Raw genomic sequence first — 15929 nt, 5'->3', positions numbered from 1 at the left:
CTGGTAGCTCAGACGGTAAAGGCGGCTGCCTACAATGCGGGAGACCTGGGTTCAATCCCTGGGTCAGGAAGATTCTCTGGAGAAGGAAATGGCAACCCGCTCCAGTATTCATGCCTGGAAAGTCCCATGGACCAAGAAGCCTGGTGGGCTACAGTCCATGGGGTCGCAAAGAGTAGGACACGACTGACCAACTTCACTTCACCATGAAATAACCAAACCTTTCCTAGTGCCTGAAATGCAGTAGGTATTCAAAAACTGTTAGATATACTAATACTAGCTGACATTTATTGAGTCCTTACTTACAGTGCCAGAAACTGTGCAAAAAGTGTTTGACATACTGTTAATATCCCAATTTACATGCGAGGCATTTGAAGATCCATTATGCATTTCTATAGCAGAGGATCAAAGTGATAATGAATTGACAGAAGTGGAGACTGTCATTTAAAAATTTTCAATTATTTGTGGAGGAAACCCCGCCCCCCCACACCCCAGCTTATTGAAAGGCAGGATTGGAAGACAAAAAAAACAAAACAAAACAAAACAAAACCAAAAAACAAAAAACAACCCACCTCTTGATTTTCTGTTTTTTATACATGTATTCATAAAGTTCATTAGCATTTTTGCAAATCCCTGTAGGATACATCTAAACCTGACAAGAGTCACAATTATGGGTCATATATCTAACCTATTTTCTAAGAAAAGCAGATATTTCATTTTTCCTTTTATTCTTTTATTTCCTTCCTTTCATTTTCCCCACTTCATTTTTCTCGTTTAAGTCGTTTACATTTATTCATTTATTGCTTCCTTCCTTCCTTTCTTTCTTCATTCAAACAAGGCCAGGTGCTTAATTTTAAAATCTCATTTATAATGGTGCCACGTCACCCGCTGGGGCCAAGAACCAGGAGGTGCTGTCATCTTCCTCCCTGCCAGCGTGGATCTCCGCGGAGCCCCGCCCTCTCCTCCTCACCTGCTCCCCAGGAACCGAGGCGAGGTCGTTGTCACACTCTGGCCTCCGGCACCCTCCCCCACGGCCTCCGCCCCTTGCCCAACTCTCCCAGGGGCCGCCTCGCCCCTCCCCTTCTGGATCCCAGCTAGCTGAGCGCATTTATTTGCATATTTCTACCTTTGTTCCCCGCCGGCGGCCAATCAGGGCGTAGGGCGAGGCGGTGGACGGGGGTGCTGGGCGGGGCTCGGGCTCAGGCTCCTAGTGCTGCGGCCGCAGGTTCCAGAGCGGGTTGGAGCCGCCGCGGGCGCGCCGCGCACTGCAGCCCCAGCCCAAGCCTTGGGCTCCACACTCGCAGCCCGGCTGCGGCCTCGCCTTGGCTAGGCCCTGAAGGCAAGGACAAAGAGGCTGTCTGGAGGCTCCGCCGGAGCCAGATTTTACCTGCAGTTGGAATCACAGGCTTCAAGATGGTTTGCGGGGGCTTCGCGTGTTCCAAGAACTGCCTGTGCGCACTCAACCTACTCTACACAGTGAGTATCCCGAGCCCGTTTCTCTTCGCCTGGGGGCTTTGCACCTGCTCGGGTGCTCCGTGGCCGCTTCCTCCGGCCCCCTCTTCCCGTCTTCCCACGCTCTGCTGTGCGCCCGCGGCCTCGCCATCGGTATCCGCCGGGGACCAGGAGCCGGCGACTGTCGCAGTCTCTTCCTTTCATTGTGAAGCCGCCGTCTTTCTGGCTCGGTGGCCACGCGTCCCTGCCCCACTGCTCTACCCCACCCCCTCATCCACCGCCCTGTTTTTCAGTCATTTGACCAGACATCTCCACTTTGCCATCCTCATTATCCGTTCCGCCACTCGCTCTTGGCTCCCAGCCGCCTCTGGAGCGAATTTGGAGGCGAGAGAGCAGCCTCGGATTTGAGGACAGTTTTGCAAAAATAGCGTGATCAGAAACTGACAAGGCGGCTTATGGATGGTGTACGTCGTGTTCAGCTCTACGTGTGCCTGTGATTTTCACTGAGGCCACCGAGTAGGTTCACAGGATATCCGCAGCTTCCGAAGTTTGTTTCGTGCTTACTTAAAGGAATGTCTTTGGGGGAGGTGTGGGGCGGGGAGGGGGTAGTTCTGCTTATACCTGATGCTTTTTCCATGTGTCCCCCTGTTAGCAATATCCTAACTCCATTTTAAACGAAAGCCTCCGGTAAATAAGCGAGCCTCCACCCAAATTGTTCTTTCCCTGCCAACCAGCTTTTTAGTTTTAACCCCGCCGTCCGTATCTTTGTAATTTTTGAGGGGCAATTCTGGGTGAACAGGAGGATGGGAGAGGAGGAGGTTGCCATTTATCGAGTGACTCCCACGTCCCAGATGTTACATACCCGATTTCGTTCCTTTTTCTGACAATCATCCGAGGCAAGGGGCCTTGTGTAAATTTTGTACATAAGGTGATAGACCAGAAAGGGCTTTAATTAAGTTTACAGAGATGGTAGTTGGAGAGTCAGGAGTGGAAACCGGGCTATGGGATCCAGATCTTTCTGCAGGCTTCTTTACCAGGTGAGAGAAACAGACTTCTGTCGTCATGCCTCTATCATAGTCTTGCTCCTTTCTATAAATACACCTGGCATTTTTTGCAGCACCCACCCTGAAAACAAACCCAGCTCCTCTTAGTTAGTTGAGAGCTAGGCCATCTGTGTAAGCTTAGGTTACATCCTCAGAGTGGGGAGACTGCCTTGTGGTCACCAACAGGAGAGAGAGCTGGGTCATTTGACTATTACTGTTCCTGTGTATGTGAATGTAATTGCAAAGCTTTGAAAACAAGACATAAAGAAGCATATGTTAAAGAAACATAAATGGTGTAAAGTATGTTTTTCTGGCTAGTTTGTGTGTGTCTTAGTAGGAATTTAATCAACATGTCACTAATGATACACTTGGGAAAATTCTGAACACCTGGCGATTCAGCTGCTTGTAATTGGAGGTCCATGTCAAATTTCAGATCAGAATTCACCTTTGTGTTCCCTGAAGCATGCCTATCACTTTGATTGTTTATTAAGTAAATAAATTCTGACCAGTTCTCCAGGTATTTTCTTTTATTAGCCTGAATGGCCTGCTTAGAACTTCATATTCCCCACGTTATGCTCTGACTTCTACCCCTCCCCCTCATGATTTAGTCACCTGTTTACCAGACATTTAACCTTATAGTATCTGCTTACTTACAGTAGAATAGCTACATACTTAATTGATTGAGGGGTCTATATAGATTAATGTGCCATATATATATGCTTCTCCAAAGGCAAATTATTATTAAGTCTAGTTCTCTTGCTTTCCAGATACGTCATTTCTAGCTGTATCTACTGTGGTATCAGGAGAGCAAGGAGAAAGGTGATTCTGAAGGAACATACTAAGACTTTCATGTGTATGTGTGCTTAGGCTCTCAGTCACGTCTGACTCTTTGCGACCCCATGGGCTGCAGCCTGCCAGTCTCCATGGGGACTCTCTAGGCAAGAATACTGGAGTGGGTTTCCATGCCCTCCTCCAGGGGATCTTCCCAACCCAGGGATCGAACCCAAGTCTCCCACATTGCAGGTGGATTCTTCACCAACTGAGCCACGAGGGAAGCTGTAAGACTTTTGTTATCTGTCCAACCTTCAAAGTGGATTGACCTTCAAAGGGCATTCTACTGTTTTTTAATAGCTATATGGTAAAACATAATTAATTGGGAATTCACAGGACTGTACAAATGGTTAGCTTTTTAAATCTAAGGCTTTTTAGAGAAAGGATATTTCTTGAATTAATGTCTACTGCTTATAAACTGTGAACAAGTTTAGATGAGTTCAGCAATTTAAATTGGAAACAAATGAAAGGTTAACCTTGAACAAAGTCTTAAATAGATGCTGAAAATGTACCGCTGCTATTATTTAGGTTCTGTATCTTTCTTGGTCTCTCCTCATCATTTTAAGATGGGGCATGTTAAGTGGTTGGGGACAGGGTAAAGGCTGAAGACTTGGGAGACATTTCTTTTTAAGACGTAAAGAGGAGGACCCTTTATAGGTTTCAGTTCCACCTGGATTACTGCTTCTGGAATAAACTCAAAGTTGTGGGATTAGATCTGAGATCATTTCTAAAAGTGTTGTTGAAGCCTACATTGAATGTGGAAGTGGCAAGTGAAAGGCCACAGCCTGCTTTGAGAGTTATCACTCTATTTCTTGAAGTATTTTCTTCAGGAACTTAGGACTCAATCAGCCTATTTACGAAAAAGGCAATGGCGACCCACTCCAGTACTCTTGCATGGAGAATCCCATGGACGGAGGAGCCTGGTAGGCTGCAGTCCATGGAGTCACTAAGAGTTGGGCATGACTGAGCGACTTCACTTTCACTTTTCACTTTCCTGCATTGGAGAAGGAAATGGCAACCCACTCCAGTGTTCTTGCCTAGAGAATCCCAGGGATGGGGGAGCCAGGTGGGCCGCCATCTATGGGATCGCACAGAGTTGGACACGACTGAAGCGACTTAGCAGCAGCAGGCTGTTTACTTGCCCAGTGCAGTTTACATGTGCAGGTGGCCTGCTAATGGCTTTGAGACTAGAGCAGAACTGGTGATCAGTCTGAAAAGCCTGTCATTAAATTGGTTGGATGGAACATCCTCCTAACTTGTCATGGACTTTTGATCACTAGCCAAAGGTGTGGTTGATTTTTGTTGTTGTTTATGGTTTGGTTGTTTCAATTAATAGAATCCCTTGTACTGCACTTCCCAGGTGGCTCCAGTGGTAAAGAATCTGCCTGCCAACGCAGGAGACACAAGAGACTCAGGATCGATCCCTGGGTCGGGAAGATCCCCTGGAGAAGGGAATGGCAATCCACTCCAGTATTCTTGCCTAGGAAATCCCTTGGATAGAGGAGCCTGGCTGGCTACAGTCCATGCGGTGGCAAAAGTTATGACTACTACTTACGACTAAGTGCATCTACACACATGCTTGTACTGAACAATTTTATATTAGTACAGTGAATAAAAGTGTCAGACTATTTTTTTGGGCTCCAAAATCACTGCAGCTGGTGATTGCAGCCATGAAATTAAAAGACGCTTACTCCTTGGAAGGAAAGTTATGACCAACCTAGACAGCATATTAAAAAGCAGAGACATTACTTTGCCAACAAAGGTCCGTCTAGTCAAGGCTATGGTTTTTCCAGTAGTCATGTATGGATGTGAGAATTGGACTGTGAAGAAAGCTGAGCACCGAAGAATTGATGCTTTTGAACTGTGGTGTTGGAGAAGACTCTTGAGAGTCCCTTGGACTGCAAGGAGATCCAACCAGTCCATCTTAAAGGAGATCAGTCCAGGGTATTCATTGGAAGGACTGATGCTGAAGCTGAAACTCCAGTACTTTGGCCACCTGATGCGAAGAGCTGACTCACTGGAAAAAACCCTGATGCTGGGAGGGATTGGGGGCAGGAGGAGAAGGGGACGACAGAGGATGAGATGGCTGGATGGCGTCACCGACTCGATGGATGTGAGTTTGAGTGAACTCCAGGAATTGGTGATGGACAGGGAGGCCTGGTGTGCTATAGTTCATGGGGTTGCAAAGAGTCGGACACAACTGAGCGGCTGAACTGAACTGAACTGAACTGAGTGAATATCAAGTTTATAGATACAGGAGGAAAGGCAGAAGCTATGGTTTCTTCATGTACCTTCATGATGTCATATGAGTGACTTGCTCTAGAACTTTCTCCATTTGAAGAAGCAATGTTTCTTCACTCACCAGATACTTATTGAGTGTCTACTGTGTGCAGGGCATTGTTCTCAATCTGGGAATACAGCAATGAGCTGAATGGCTTTGAAATAAGCATGCCTTATAAAGCCTCTTTTTCGTTCACTATCTTCTCTACGTATGATCTCAAGAGTTTTCTTCAGTCAGTAAATGTTTTCCCATTGTGTGTATTCTGCTGAGAACTGTAGGAAATAATAAACACACACAAAGGCAAATACCTACTCAGTGAAGACAAGATCTAGTTAGGATTTATGAGGTGGGAAAATGAATGCTATGTAAAGGAAGGACTGACTTTAGGAGCCATAAAATTTAGGACTAAGGGAGATCCTTGTTGGGTACAGAAAGTATGATGAATTGGGGAAGTGTGGAGATAGCTCAGGTCTTTTTAATACTGTTCAGGATATAGATAAAGTGAAAACTGCTTCAGGAAAATGGTCTATTTTATTTTTAATAGTTTATTTTAAAATAATTTTGATTGAAAATATTTTGATAAAAAAGTGAAAAACAGCTTTTAAAAATTATTCCTAGTTTTTTGATGGGGAATTTTAGGAAGTGTGAGGTAAGCGTTATCTTAAAATATGTAACATTTTGAAGATTTATATCTCCTGCTTCTCAAGCAAAAAAGAAAAAACTTCTAGGAACTGGACTGCTGGTTATAATGTGTGTGTATGTGTGTATGTGTGTGTGAATAGTTTTAATTAAGAATGTAAGAACAGAAAATAACTTGTAGTCTTTAAAGGAGAAGGGTCATTTCAGAAGTTTCAGTTTTGTTTCTTATTCTAAATTTGTTCTCCTAAAATCTTTCTAAGTTTGTTTCTACTGATATTTTTTGCAGTATTTTTTTTTTTTTCCCTAATACCTTGGGTTGCTTTGGGGAAAAAAAACCTCTGTGCAGTCAAAAATTATACCTGTTTACATCCATCCCAAGATATATGTTTATTTGCATTTTAAGTGTCTCTGAAATTGAAATTGTCTTAAAACAGATAAAACATAGCAGATAAAATACATATATTTGGACAGTCTATGGAGAGAAGAACTAGATTCAGGAAGAGAACCTAAGTTTGAATTTCACCTTTACAGCTTGCTTGGAATTTAACTTCAGGCAAATGTCTCCATGAGTTTTTCATTTATAGACTGGTGGATGATATTTTTCATTTTTGCTTCAAGGAGTTTTTAGGATAAAAGGAGAGATGTGGAGAAATGCTTTGGATGCACTATAGGAAAAAAAAAAAGTTGTTACAGCTTCATGTAAAAAGTTGAATTATTTTAAATTTCAGAATTACAAATCTATATGTTATAATGAAAAGGTTTTCAAGCTTTTGGGGTTTCTAACACTTACAGGCTGATATTAACTCAAGCAGGCCTACAGAGACAAGAGGTCCTACCCTCAAAATAGTAATACTAATCCTTCAGTTGTAAGAAAAAAAATGGCTGAGGTATGGTGAGTATAAACATGGAATGACTTACCTGGACATTATTTTGAGTCCTATTCTGGTCAATGGAGGGCTGGAAAAGTATAATTTTTTTCAGTCTGTGCTCTAAAATAAATGAAAACAGACTAGCACTTCATCCAAAGAAAAAAAATCTACTTACTGTAATTGCCTTCAAATTACTGTATTTGCTATTTTTCAAAATTCTCATTATTTTTCAAATTATTCTTATTTAATATTTTAACATGTAGTTAGATTTATGTTATTTCCTGGCACTTGTTCAAACTACTGAGTGAATTTAAAATATGTAAGTGGTTGCTGAATATTTACTTGGATTTTGAATTTAAAATGATTCATCGTTTACAGAACCTGAAATTTTCACATGATGCTGTTGAGCTGGCATTTATAATTGGCCTTTGTGCCAAATATGTCTATGAAATTTCCCAAGTTTTGATTTTAAAATAGAGTGACCAGAATGTGCCATGTATGTCCTTTCTCACTTGAAATGAGGTTATTTTCTTTCACCAAGTTTAACAAGGTAATTAAGAGGCTTTTACAAACAAAGAAAATTTATTTAGGGAATAGTTGTATTTCAGCCTACTTTTGAAAAGTGAGTTTTCAACATCTCAGTGGTTTAATTTTCATACAGTTTTAGGTAGTTTAAAAGTGGGCCATCAACACCTCAAACACATTTGAATTACTGGTGAAGACAGGCTAGGGCTAGTTCACCTTCCTTCATATCCCATTTCATCTGAATTGATCCTCCATATTCTCTTGTCACTGAAGAATGAATAATCCAAACCTACTTGTAATAATGGATGAAAACTCTTAGATAATAAACCCACATTCCTTAGCATGTTGTTCAGCATCTTTCACCATGTGCGTCTCTTCATGTGTTTCAGCCACAGAGGTTTTCCCAGACGTTTCGTGCTTTGTTGCCTGTCATAGCTGATCCTCTGTTCTTGGCCGAGCATACCTTGCTCTGTCTTTGTAAAGTTCCCCAAAGCCTCCTGTTTCTTTAGTCTGAAGGAACTGTTTCCTTAAATTTTCACTTGGGAGTTGTAACACTTGAGTGCTACCCCAGAATGATTCAATCAGGATTCAGAGCGAGGGAGGAGGCATGTCATTTTTTTGGTTAGAAAACCCTGTTTTAAAGCTTTCTAGCTAATTCTAAATTACAGTGAGGGCTGAGAGTTAGTGTTGTAAGGTTTTATTTTACTTTGTCCTTTCTGCTGAACCATACTAATGCTCCATATTGTAGACAATTTGTGTTTGTTTTTTCCCACCTGTAGTTGGCGGAGATCACAGCGTTCTCTATATTGCATCCTGCAGTTCCTGACATTGTTTTCTTGTAACAGAGAGCTTATACTCTAAATAACTTCTTGAATTGAATTTGCAGAACTGGCTGCTCCCTATTCACCAGAGGTAAAACATACCTAATGAAAACTTGCATAAACATGGCAATTTGATCAAAATCAAATCTAGAAGACAAGCAAATATTTTAAGACATGAAAATTAGCATTAAAATATAGTTAAAAATAATAAATATGAATTGCTTTTATCAGTCTACTATAGAATCTGTTTCTTGAAATACTATTTTCTTCTCCCATTGTTGGTCAAAATCTATATGTCTGAGGTTTTTCCTGTCTCATTTCCCCTGAACAAACAAACTTCCTGTAAAATTACGTTGTAGTCATAGTTGTCTAGGGCTCATTATTAGTCTAATACAGTTTATTATTAATCTAGTATAAATGTATTATTAGATAAACCCAACTAATTTTTATTTTATTTATTCCAATAATATTAATTGAGCATTGGCAACAGTGAGCAAAACAAACCAAAATGTCCTACCTTCATGGATCTTACATTTGAAGGGGAAGATAGATGATAAGCAAAGAAGTAAATGTTATACATCATCAAAGTCAAAGTGTTAGTCGCTCAGTCGTGTCTGACTCTTTTCGAACCCATGGGCTGTAGCTCACTAGGCTCCTCTGTCCATGGGATTCTCCAGGCAAGAATACTGGAGTGGCTTGCCATGCCCTCCTCCAAGGGATCTTCCTGACCCAGGGATCAAACCCTCATGTCTTATGTATCCTGTATTGGCATTTACTATTAATGCCACCTGGGAAAAGAAGGTAAAAAAAAAAACAAACAAAAAACAAAAAGACAAGTGCTATGGAGAAAAATAGAGAAACAGAGTAAGAAGGATGAAGCACGGATTGGAGGGGAGTGTGGTGGGTAGGGGAGGATGAAGGCATATTTTTATATATGGTGGTCAGAATTCGCCTTCTCTGGAAGACAGCAGTGGAACAGAAACTTGAAGGAGATGAACAGACATCTGGAAAAAGTTGGCTGAAGGAATGACTTTGAAAAGATCCTGAAGGAATATTTCTCGTGTATGCAAGGGACAGAGAAGAGTCTACTAGCACTGGGACAGAGCGAGCAAGGGGCGGGTAGAGTGGTTCAAGTTGAGTCAGAGAGTTTGAAGGATTTGAGCTTTTACACCAAGGGAAATGGGGAGCCATTCATTGGTGGCTTCAGGTCTGGTTTTCATTTAAAAGTTTGTCTGGCTCCTGAATCGAGAACAGATTATAGATGATAAATGTGGAAGCTGTGAGACCACACGTGAGGCTATTGCAGTAATTTAAGCAAAGATGACGGAGGTTTGGACCAATAAGACAGCAATGGAAGTAAGAGAGAGAGTCAGATTTTGAAGGTGGTGCCAATATAATTTCCTGATGGATGAGCTTGAGGTGAGAGAGAGGCCAAACAACTGGCTGGCTGAATCTGCTATTAACAGGAATGGGGAGACTGCAGTTGGATGGGCTTTGGAAGGCAAGTAAGGGGTTCAGTATTGGATGTGATGCCAATTAGATACCCAGGTAGAGATATCAGATAGCAGGTAGACTAATAATGATGGAGTTCAGGGGAGAGGAATAGCTGGAGGTTTATATTCAGCAAGTCATCATTGTAGAGAGTAGTATTTAGCATTGCTTCTGGATGAAATCAACCAGTTAGGGAGGAGAGGTAAAGAAGGGTAGTGATTCATGAACTGAACCAAGGACTCTGTTATGGTAACAGTTTTAGGAGATGAGCAGCCAGCAAAGGAGCCTAAGAAGGAATGGTTGGTCAGGTAGGAAGAAAACCTTGTTGAGGCAGGTGTCTTAGAAGCCAAGTGCATGCTGTTTTAAAGAGGCAGAGTTGAGCATCTGTGTCAGATGCTGCTCAGACATGATTCTTAAGTTGATCAATGAAGAAGTCATTGAAAAAAGCAATTGCCCTTTTATTTTGTCTTGTTAGACTGTATGCCCCTCAACAATAAGGACCATGTCCCAATCACTTCTGCCTTCCTGAATGCACAGCACCACCTTGGCATATGGTTGGTATCTAGTATATTGAATGGAGGAGTCAGTAAAGGGCTGTTTCGCCCAAAACTCTGCTTCTTGTCTCCCAGAACCATTCTGAAGGAGGAGGATATAAGTTGTGGTGGAAATTTGTTGGTGGCTGTGAGAGCTACTTTAAACTAGTTATCCTTGGAAGATGGCAAGTCAGTATCCCGTACTTTAGAATTCTTTATGTAATTTCTCCCCAGCAGATAACATATATGCTATCTGTTTTGTGCCCTGTAAGTATAAAGCAGTGTGCTCGGCACCAAGGAGAACATAGAGAAGAAAAACGTTACAAAAAGCACGTCAGCCTTCGTTGTGTCATTTGAGGAATGAAAATGAAACAAAGAATTGAGGTCTTGGCTTCAGCACTAAGTGTCTGGATATTGCAAAATACTTAACATTTAGCTAAGCGTTTTGCAATATGCAGACTTTTTATAGAATTTTCAAATCTGTCTCCAGATGTTTGGCATCAGAGAAATACATGCTCAGTCATCACAAAATTGTTCTTCAGTTGTCCACGTTAGGCAGAAGTTCAGAGGGAGAGTTCAGTGTCAAGTGTAATTCCTCATTCTGACTGTTGGAGCATGGAGAGGGAGGGTTCTGGGGCCTTAGTTTCCATGTATCTGTGGATGCCATGTTACATTTTGGTGGTATAGTCCCTTTAAATCTTATTAGCACTTTAAGTTTCTTACCCTCCACTATCATCACAACCTCTCTCTTGCTCTAGTGCTGACAGAACATTTTTGAATAATTTAACTACAGAGTTACATCCAGTTTTTTCAAAGGTCCTACATTCCTCTTTCATCCTCAGAGCAGTTCACTTACCCTGATAGAATTTGGAAGCTCAAAAAGATGTAGGGGCTCTAGAAATGATTCAGGTCTCTCTTTGCATCTTGTTTCTACAATGTGGTAGATATTTGATGAAAGAATGAAACTCTTTTATAGATTGTATAGAGATAGAATAATCTGGAAGATCACTAAGCTGGATTTCTTCCTCTCAACTGTTGATTAGATTTGGCAATAAGCATCTCTAATGTATAATAAGTGAGATCATGAGCTCTTTAGGACCGCAGAATATTTTGAGTACCTCTTCTGTACCAGGCGCTTAGCCAGGTGCTAGGAGTATCAGGGCACCATGTGCTATGCCTGTGTGGCACTCAAAGTGGAGAGGACTCATTAGAAGAATGCAAAGTATGGCTGGAGGTGGGGAGTGGTTGCTAATGAATTACCTCTAGACATCCAGACCCTTCACACCCTTGTATTTGTCAGTCTGGGTGTGCGTGCTCAGTTGCTTCAGTCGTGTCTGACTCTTTGTGACCCCATGGACTGTAGCCTGCCAGGCTTCTTTGTCCATGGGATTCTCCAGGCAAGAATACTGGAGTGGGTTGCCATGTCTGACTCCAGGGGTTCTTCTCAACCCAGGAATTGAACCCCCGTCTCCTGTGTCTCCTGCATTGCAGGCAGATTCTCTATCTCTGAGCCCCTGAGGAAGCCCCCAGGTAGCCTGGGATTTGGACTTTATTTTGAGATTAGAAACAAAAAATAGTTAGCATGGGAATGACCTGATCTTATTGGCTTTAAAGACCACCATATTAGGAGTAGAGTCCAGAGGCAGCTAACAGAAACCCAGCTGCTCTGCTTCATATAATAATTAAGCTTTATTGTCTTCATGGAGCAAGATCTCTAGAAGGAGGTAGTCTGGAGCCAGTGTACAGTGTGAGCATGTTATCAACATCCCAGTCTTCCTCTGTCATCCTGCTCTACCATCCTTGGTGTGTGGCTTTCTTCCTTGTCACCCAATTACATTTGCAGCTTTCGGTATAAGGTTTTGTTCCATGCTGGAAAAAGGATGATGCTGTAAAATGCTTTTCCTTATAAAGCTGTGTGTGTGAGAGAGAGAACAGTTCTATTGCGGTATTAATGGAATACAATAAGCTGCATGTATTTAAAGTACAAATGAGATAAAGTTGTGACACACACGTGACCTGTCAACCCTTCATCATATTCAAAACTTTGCACATAGCCCCTCAGATTTCTTTATCCTCCTTTGTGATCCCTCTTTTCTGTCACATAGCCTTTGGTCCCAGTTTATAGGCAACCACTGACCTGCTCAGCAGTAAAGTTGAGGCTGGAGTTCAGGCCTGGGGAGGGTGTGAGCAGGAGGATGATGGCCTAGGACATTTCTCTGGCTCACTGATTCCCTTCTTGTTTGGTCCCAAGAGGACCAGTTTCAGAGAGGTCTTTTAGGCTTAAAGGGAGTACTAATTTTTTTTTTTTTAAAGCCTATTGACAAAGTGAAGGATTTAGAGTTAGTTTAGGTGGGGAAGATGGTCATAGTAGGGAAGGTAGACAGTCACTGCAAGTTTGCAAGTATTAAAAAGTTATGATAAACACTTGCAAGATGAAGCTTGTATTAGGCTGAATTCTCTATAAGTTATAAATGAACTTAATGTGTTTCTGACTCTTGAGAGTCCCTTGGACTGCAAGGAGATCCAACCAGTCCATTCTAAAGGAGATCAGCCCTGGGTGTTCTTTGGAAGGAATGATGCTAAAGCTAAAACTCCAGTACTTTGGCCACCTCATGCAAAGAGTTGACCCATTGGAAAAGACTCTGATACTGGGAAGGATTGGGAGCAGGAGGAGAAGGGGACGACAGAGGATGAGATGGCTGGATGGCATCACTGACTTGATGGATGTGAGTCTGAGTGAACTCCGGGAGTTGGTGATGGACAGGGAGGCCTGACATGCTGTGATTCATGGGGTCGCAAAGAGTCGAGCACGACTGAGCAACTGAACTGAACTGAACTGAAGATAGCACAAACTCCTAAAAGATATAATTGGGAGATTCAGTGATTATATCATCAAGTATGGCTGGATCAAGGGGCTCAAAAAAGGTCAGAATTCTTGCTCCTTCTGTCCACTTCTCAGCCCAGCTTGCCTCTGCATAGGTTCTTTTTAAGGCTGGAACTTTCCATGTATAAGACAAGCCATTGGCAGAATCAATTTTAATTGTCCTTATTTTGCTCTTTCAATATCCCTGTATCATCATATGGGACATACTAGTTAACCATGTGGGTTTATGGGCCCAATCCATGGACCAACTACTGTGAGCAGGAGTCTGAGTAACCATGACTGCTACTAGAATTGGCTGGAGAGGGCCAGTGAGACGCCAGGATTAAGAGTTTCATAAGAAATATATGTGCTGGTTGTAAAAACCTCATATGTCCTCTACCAAGATCCTTTGTCCTCTGAGCAGAAATTTGCCTGAATCTTCTTAATTCTAGAATGTTCTAGCAACTTCTTCATCATTCGAAAAGCTTACTCTAGAAGTAAATGGTAACCCACTGCAGTGTTCTTGCCTGGAGAATCCCATGGACAGAGGAGCCTAGTGGGCCACGGTCCAAAGTATTGCAAGGAGTCGGATGCAGCTGAGCGACTAACAGTTTCAGTTTCAGTGGTTTAATGCCTCAATACCTACTTAAACTAGATTATAAAGAACATTATGCATGACATTTCTACTGGAGTGGCATTGTATGTTATTGATCCAAAAAAGTGCATAAATGCATGTTTATTAGTTTTAAGCAATTTTATTTGCTAGAATGATCTCAGAGATGAGAACTCTTTATGCTGGGTAGAATTTTTTGCTCCCCTACTCCAGGCAATGCACTGTGAACTTGTATATGAATGTCAGCATACATGACAAATTCTCCAGGTTGGGTAAAAGAAAAATAATCACAAAATTAGTAAGCCGGGATTTGGTAATTAACTAATAGCAAAGCTGTATGAGTGAGGACCTTACTATTGGTTTATAACTGTGCAACCAGGTCTGCTAGGGAGTAAGTTAAGGACATGCTAATCAAACCCATATTGATCTGGCTGTGAAGCAAGACCTACAATTTCTTATGCATTATAATATTGTCTTTGCCGTTATATCTCAGAGTTAAAAATGACCTGTGTTGCTATGATGACCTAGGCACTATGTCATAATGCCTACTATGTCCGGTAGGCACTATGATATTGTCTTACCGGGATAAAAAAATGCACCAAACAGAAGTGTGCCCCAGTTCTGCCTCTGTCCCCAAGCCTGTCATTTTGCTACTCGGATTATTCAGCTGTAAAATGAACAGACTTGGTTAAGGTCACTGGCCAGATAACTTTGTGCCACTGACACCCTCCTTCATCAAAATCTGTCCATGTGTGCGCTAGAAGTTTTGCCACGACCTCCTCTTTTAAGCATTTGCTTCAGAAAGCAATGCCAGTTGTAGACACTTTTATAATCTTGCCTTGGTATGGCCTTTCATTTTAGCCTTTGCACTCTCTTAAAAGCTTTTCTTGTGTATTCAGTTTTCTTTGTTTTAAAGAGAAAACAGGAAAGGTTGGCGCTTCCTGCTCATAAAAAAATCACTATCAACAAGTTAACAGATCTGTAATTTGTTTTTATCAGCTTTCTGTCTCCCAAAGGAAGGAAACTATTTGTCATAGGTCTAAATTTACTTTCTATTACAATTGATCTCATAAGGAAACTGTTGTTGTTGTTAAACAAAAAATTCTTGCAGTTCCTTTGTCTACCAGGTTCTAGTGACAAATAGGCTTTTTAATTATACACTTAGAAGTAGTTTTATGGGAATCAATAATTTTTATATCACTCATTCGGTAGACTTTTACATAATCCCATTCTCTTCAAAATTACAAACCAACCATAACATGCAATTACTACTACTCAGAAATAAATTGCTTCTTTATTATCTTTAAAAGTTAAAGACACACTGGTAATCAAATCTAATTAGAAGCATATCATAACTTTTAGATGTTATTTCTAATTTAAACAGTTAATTATGAGGACTTGAGGGATTTTTGCTATAATGTATTGGAAACTACAGTCACACACACAAGAAAACATTTATGTTGTTCTCAATTTTTTAATTAAAAAAACACATACTTTGGGGATTTATCAGAAAATTGAGTCACTTAAATAAGTTTATGTTTGGACAGTTTTACCTTTGTAGTAATAAATCCCAGACTTGTTTTAGGTTGGATAGTTAAATCTAAGTGCTCTTCCATGTTACAAATGAGAGTGTATATTTGTGTGTGTGTGTGTGTGTGTGCATGTGTGTGCGTTTAGGATATGGGTACCTAAGGGAAATGATAGGTGGTATCAAGTTTCACATGTGCGTCTACCAAAGTGTGATAGACAAGTAAAGATTCAACAAGAGGCTGCCTGCTGCCTTGACTTCTGTACCACCTTCACTTGCAAGGCTTCCATTTTCCTAAATGGCAGCACTTTGTAGGGGAGGATGTGGACAGTACCTGGAGATGCGCAGATGGGAACTGATGTGAAATATTTGAGACAAATGAGACTACCTTGATATAAGTAGCTGTGTTTGGGGAATAGTGTGAATGAAGGCTGCATGAGGCA

At 41.5% G+C, this 15929-nt stretch overlaps 1 protein-coding gene across 3 annotated transcripts in view; it reads left to right on the top strand.

The window, feature by feature from the left end:
• The first annotated feature begins 1177 nt into the window (after positions 1-1177).
• TSPAN13 (tetraspanin 13) overlaps positions 1178-15929 on the top strand; it is a 38193-nt gene continuing 23441 nt past the window's right edge. Inside the window, exon 1 of one of the 3 annotated variants that reach the window (XM_027540002.1) lies at positions 1178-1473. In XM_027540002.1, coding sequence (XP_027395803.1) covers positions 1411-1473 — 63 coding nt within the window. In that variant the 5' untranslated portion in view covers positions 1178-1410. The remainder of the gene's footprint in view (positions 1474-15929) is intronic. The other 2 variants (XM_027540003.1, XM_027540004.1) reach the window with 2 other exon arrangements.

This window comes from Bos indicus x Bos taurus, chromosome 4 (genome assembly GCF_003369695.1).
Source record: "Bos indicus x Bos taurus breed Angus x Brahman F1 hybrid chromosome 4, Bos_hybrid_MaternalHap_v2.0, whole genome shotgun sequence".
NCBI classification, from domain to species: domain Eukaryota; kingdom Metazoa; phylum Chordata; class Mammalia; order Artiodactyla; family Bovidae; genus Bos; species Bos indicus x Bos taurus.
Note: the sequence above shows the minus strand (reverse complement) of the source record. Positions and strands in the feature narration are given on the sequence as shown.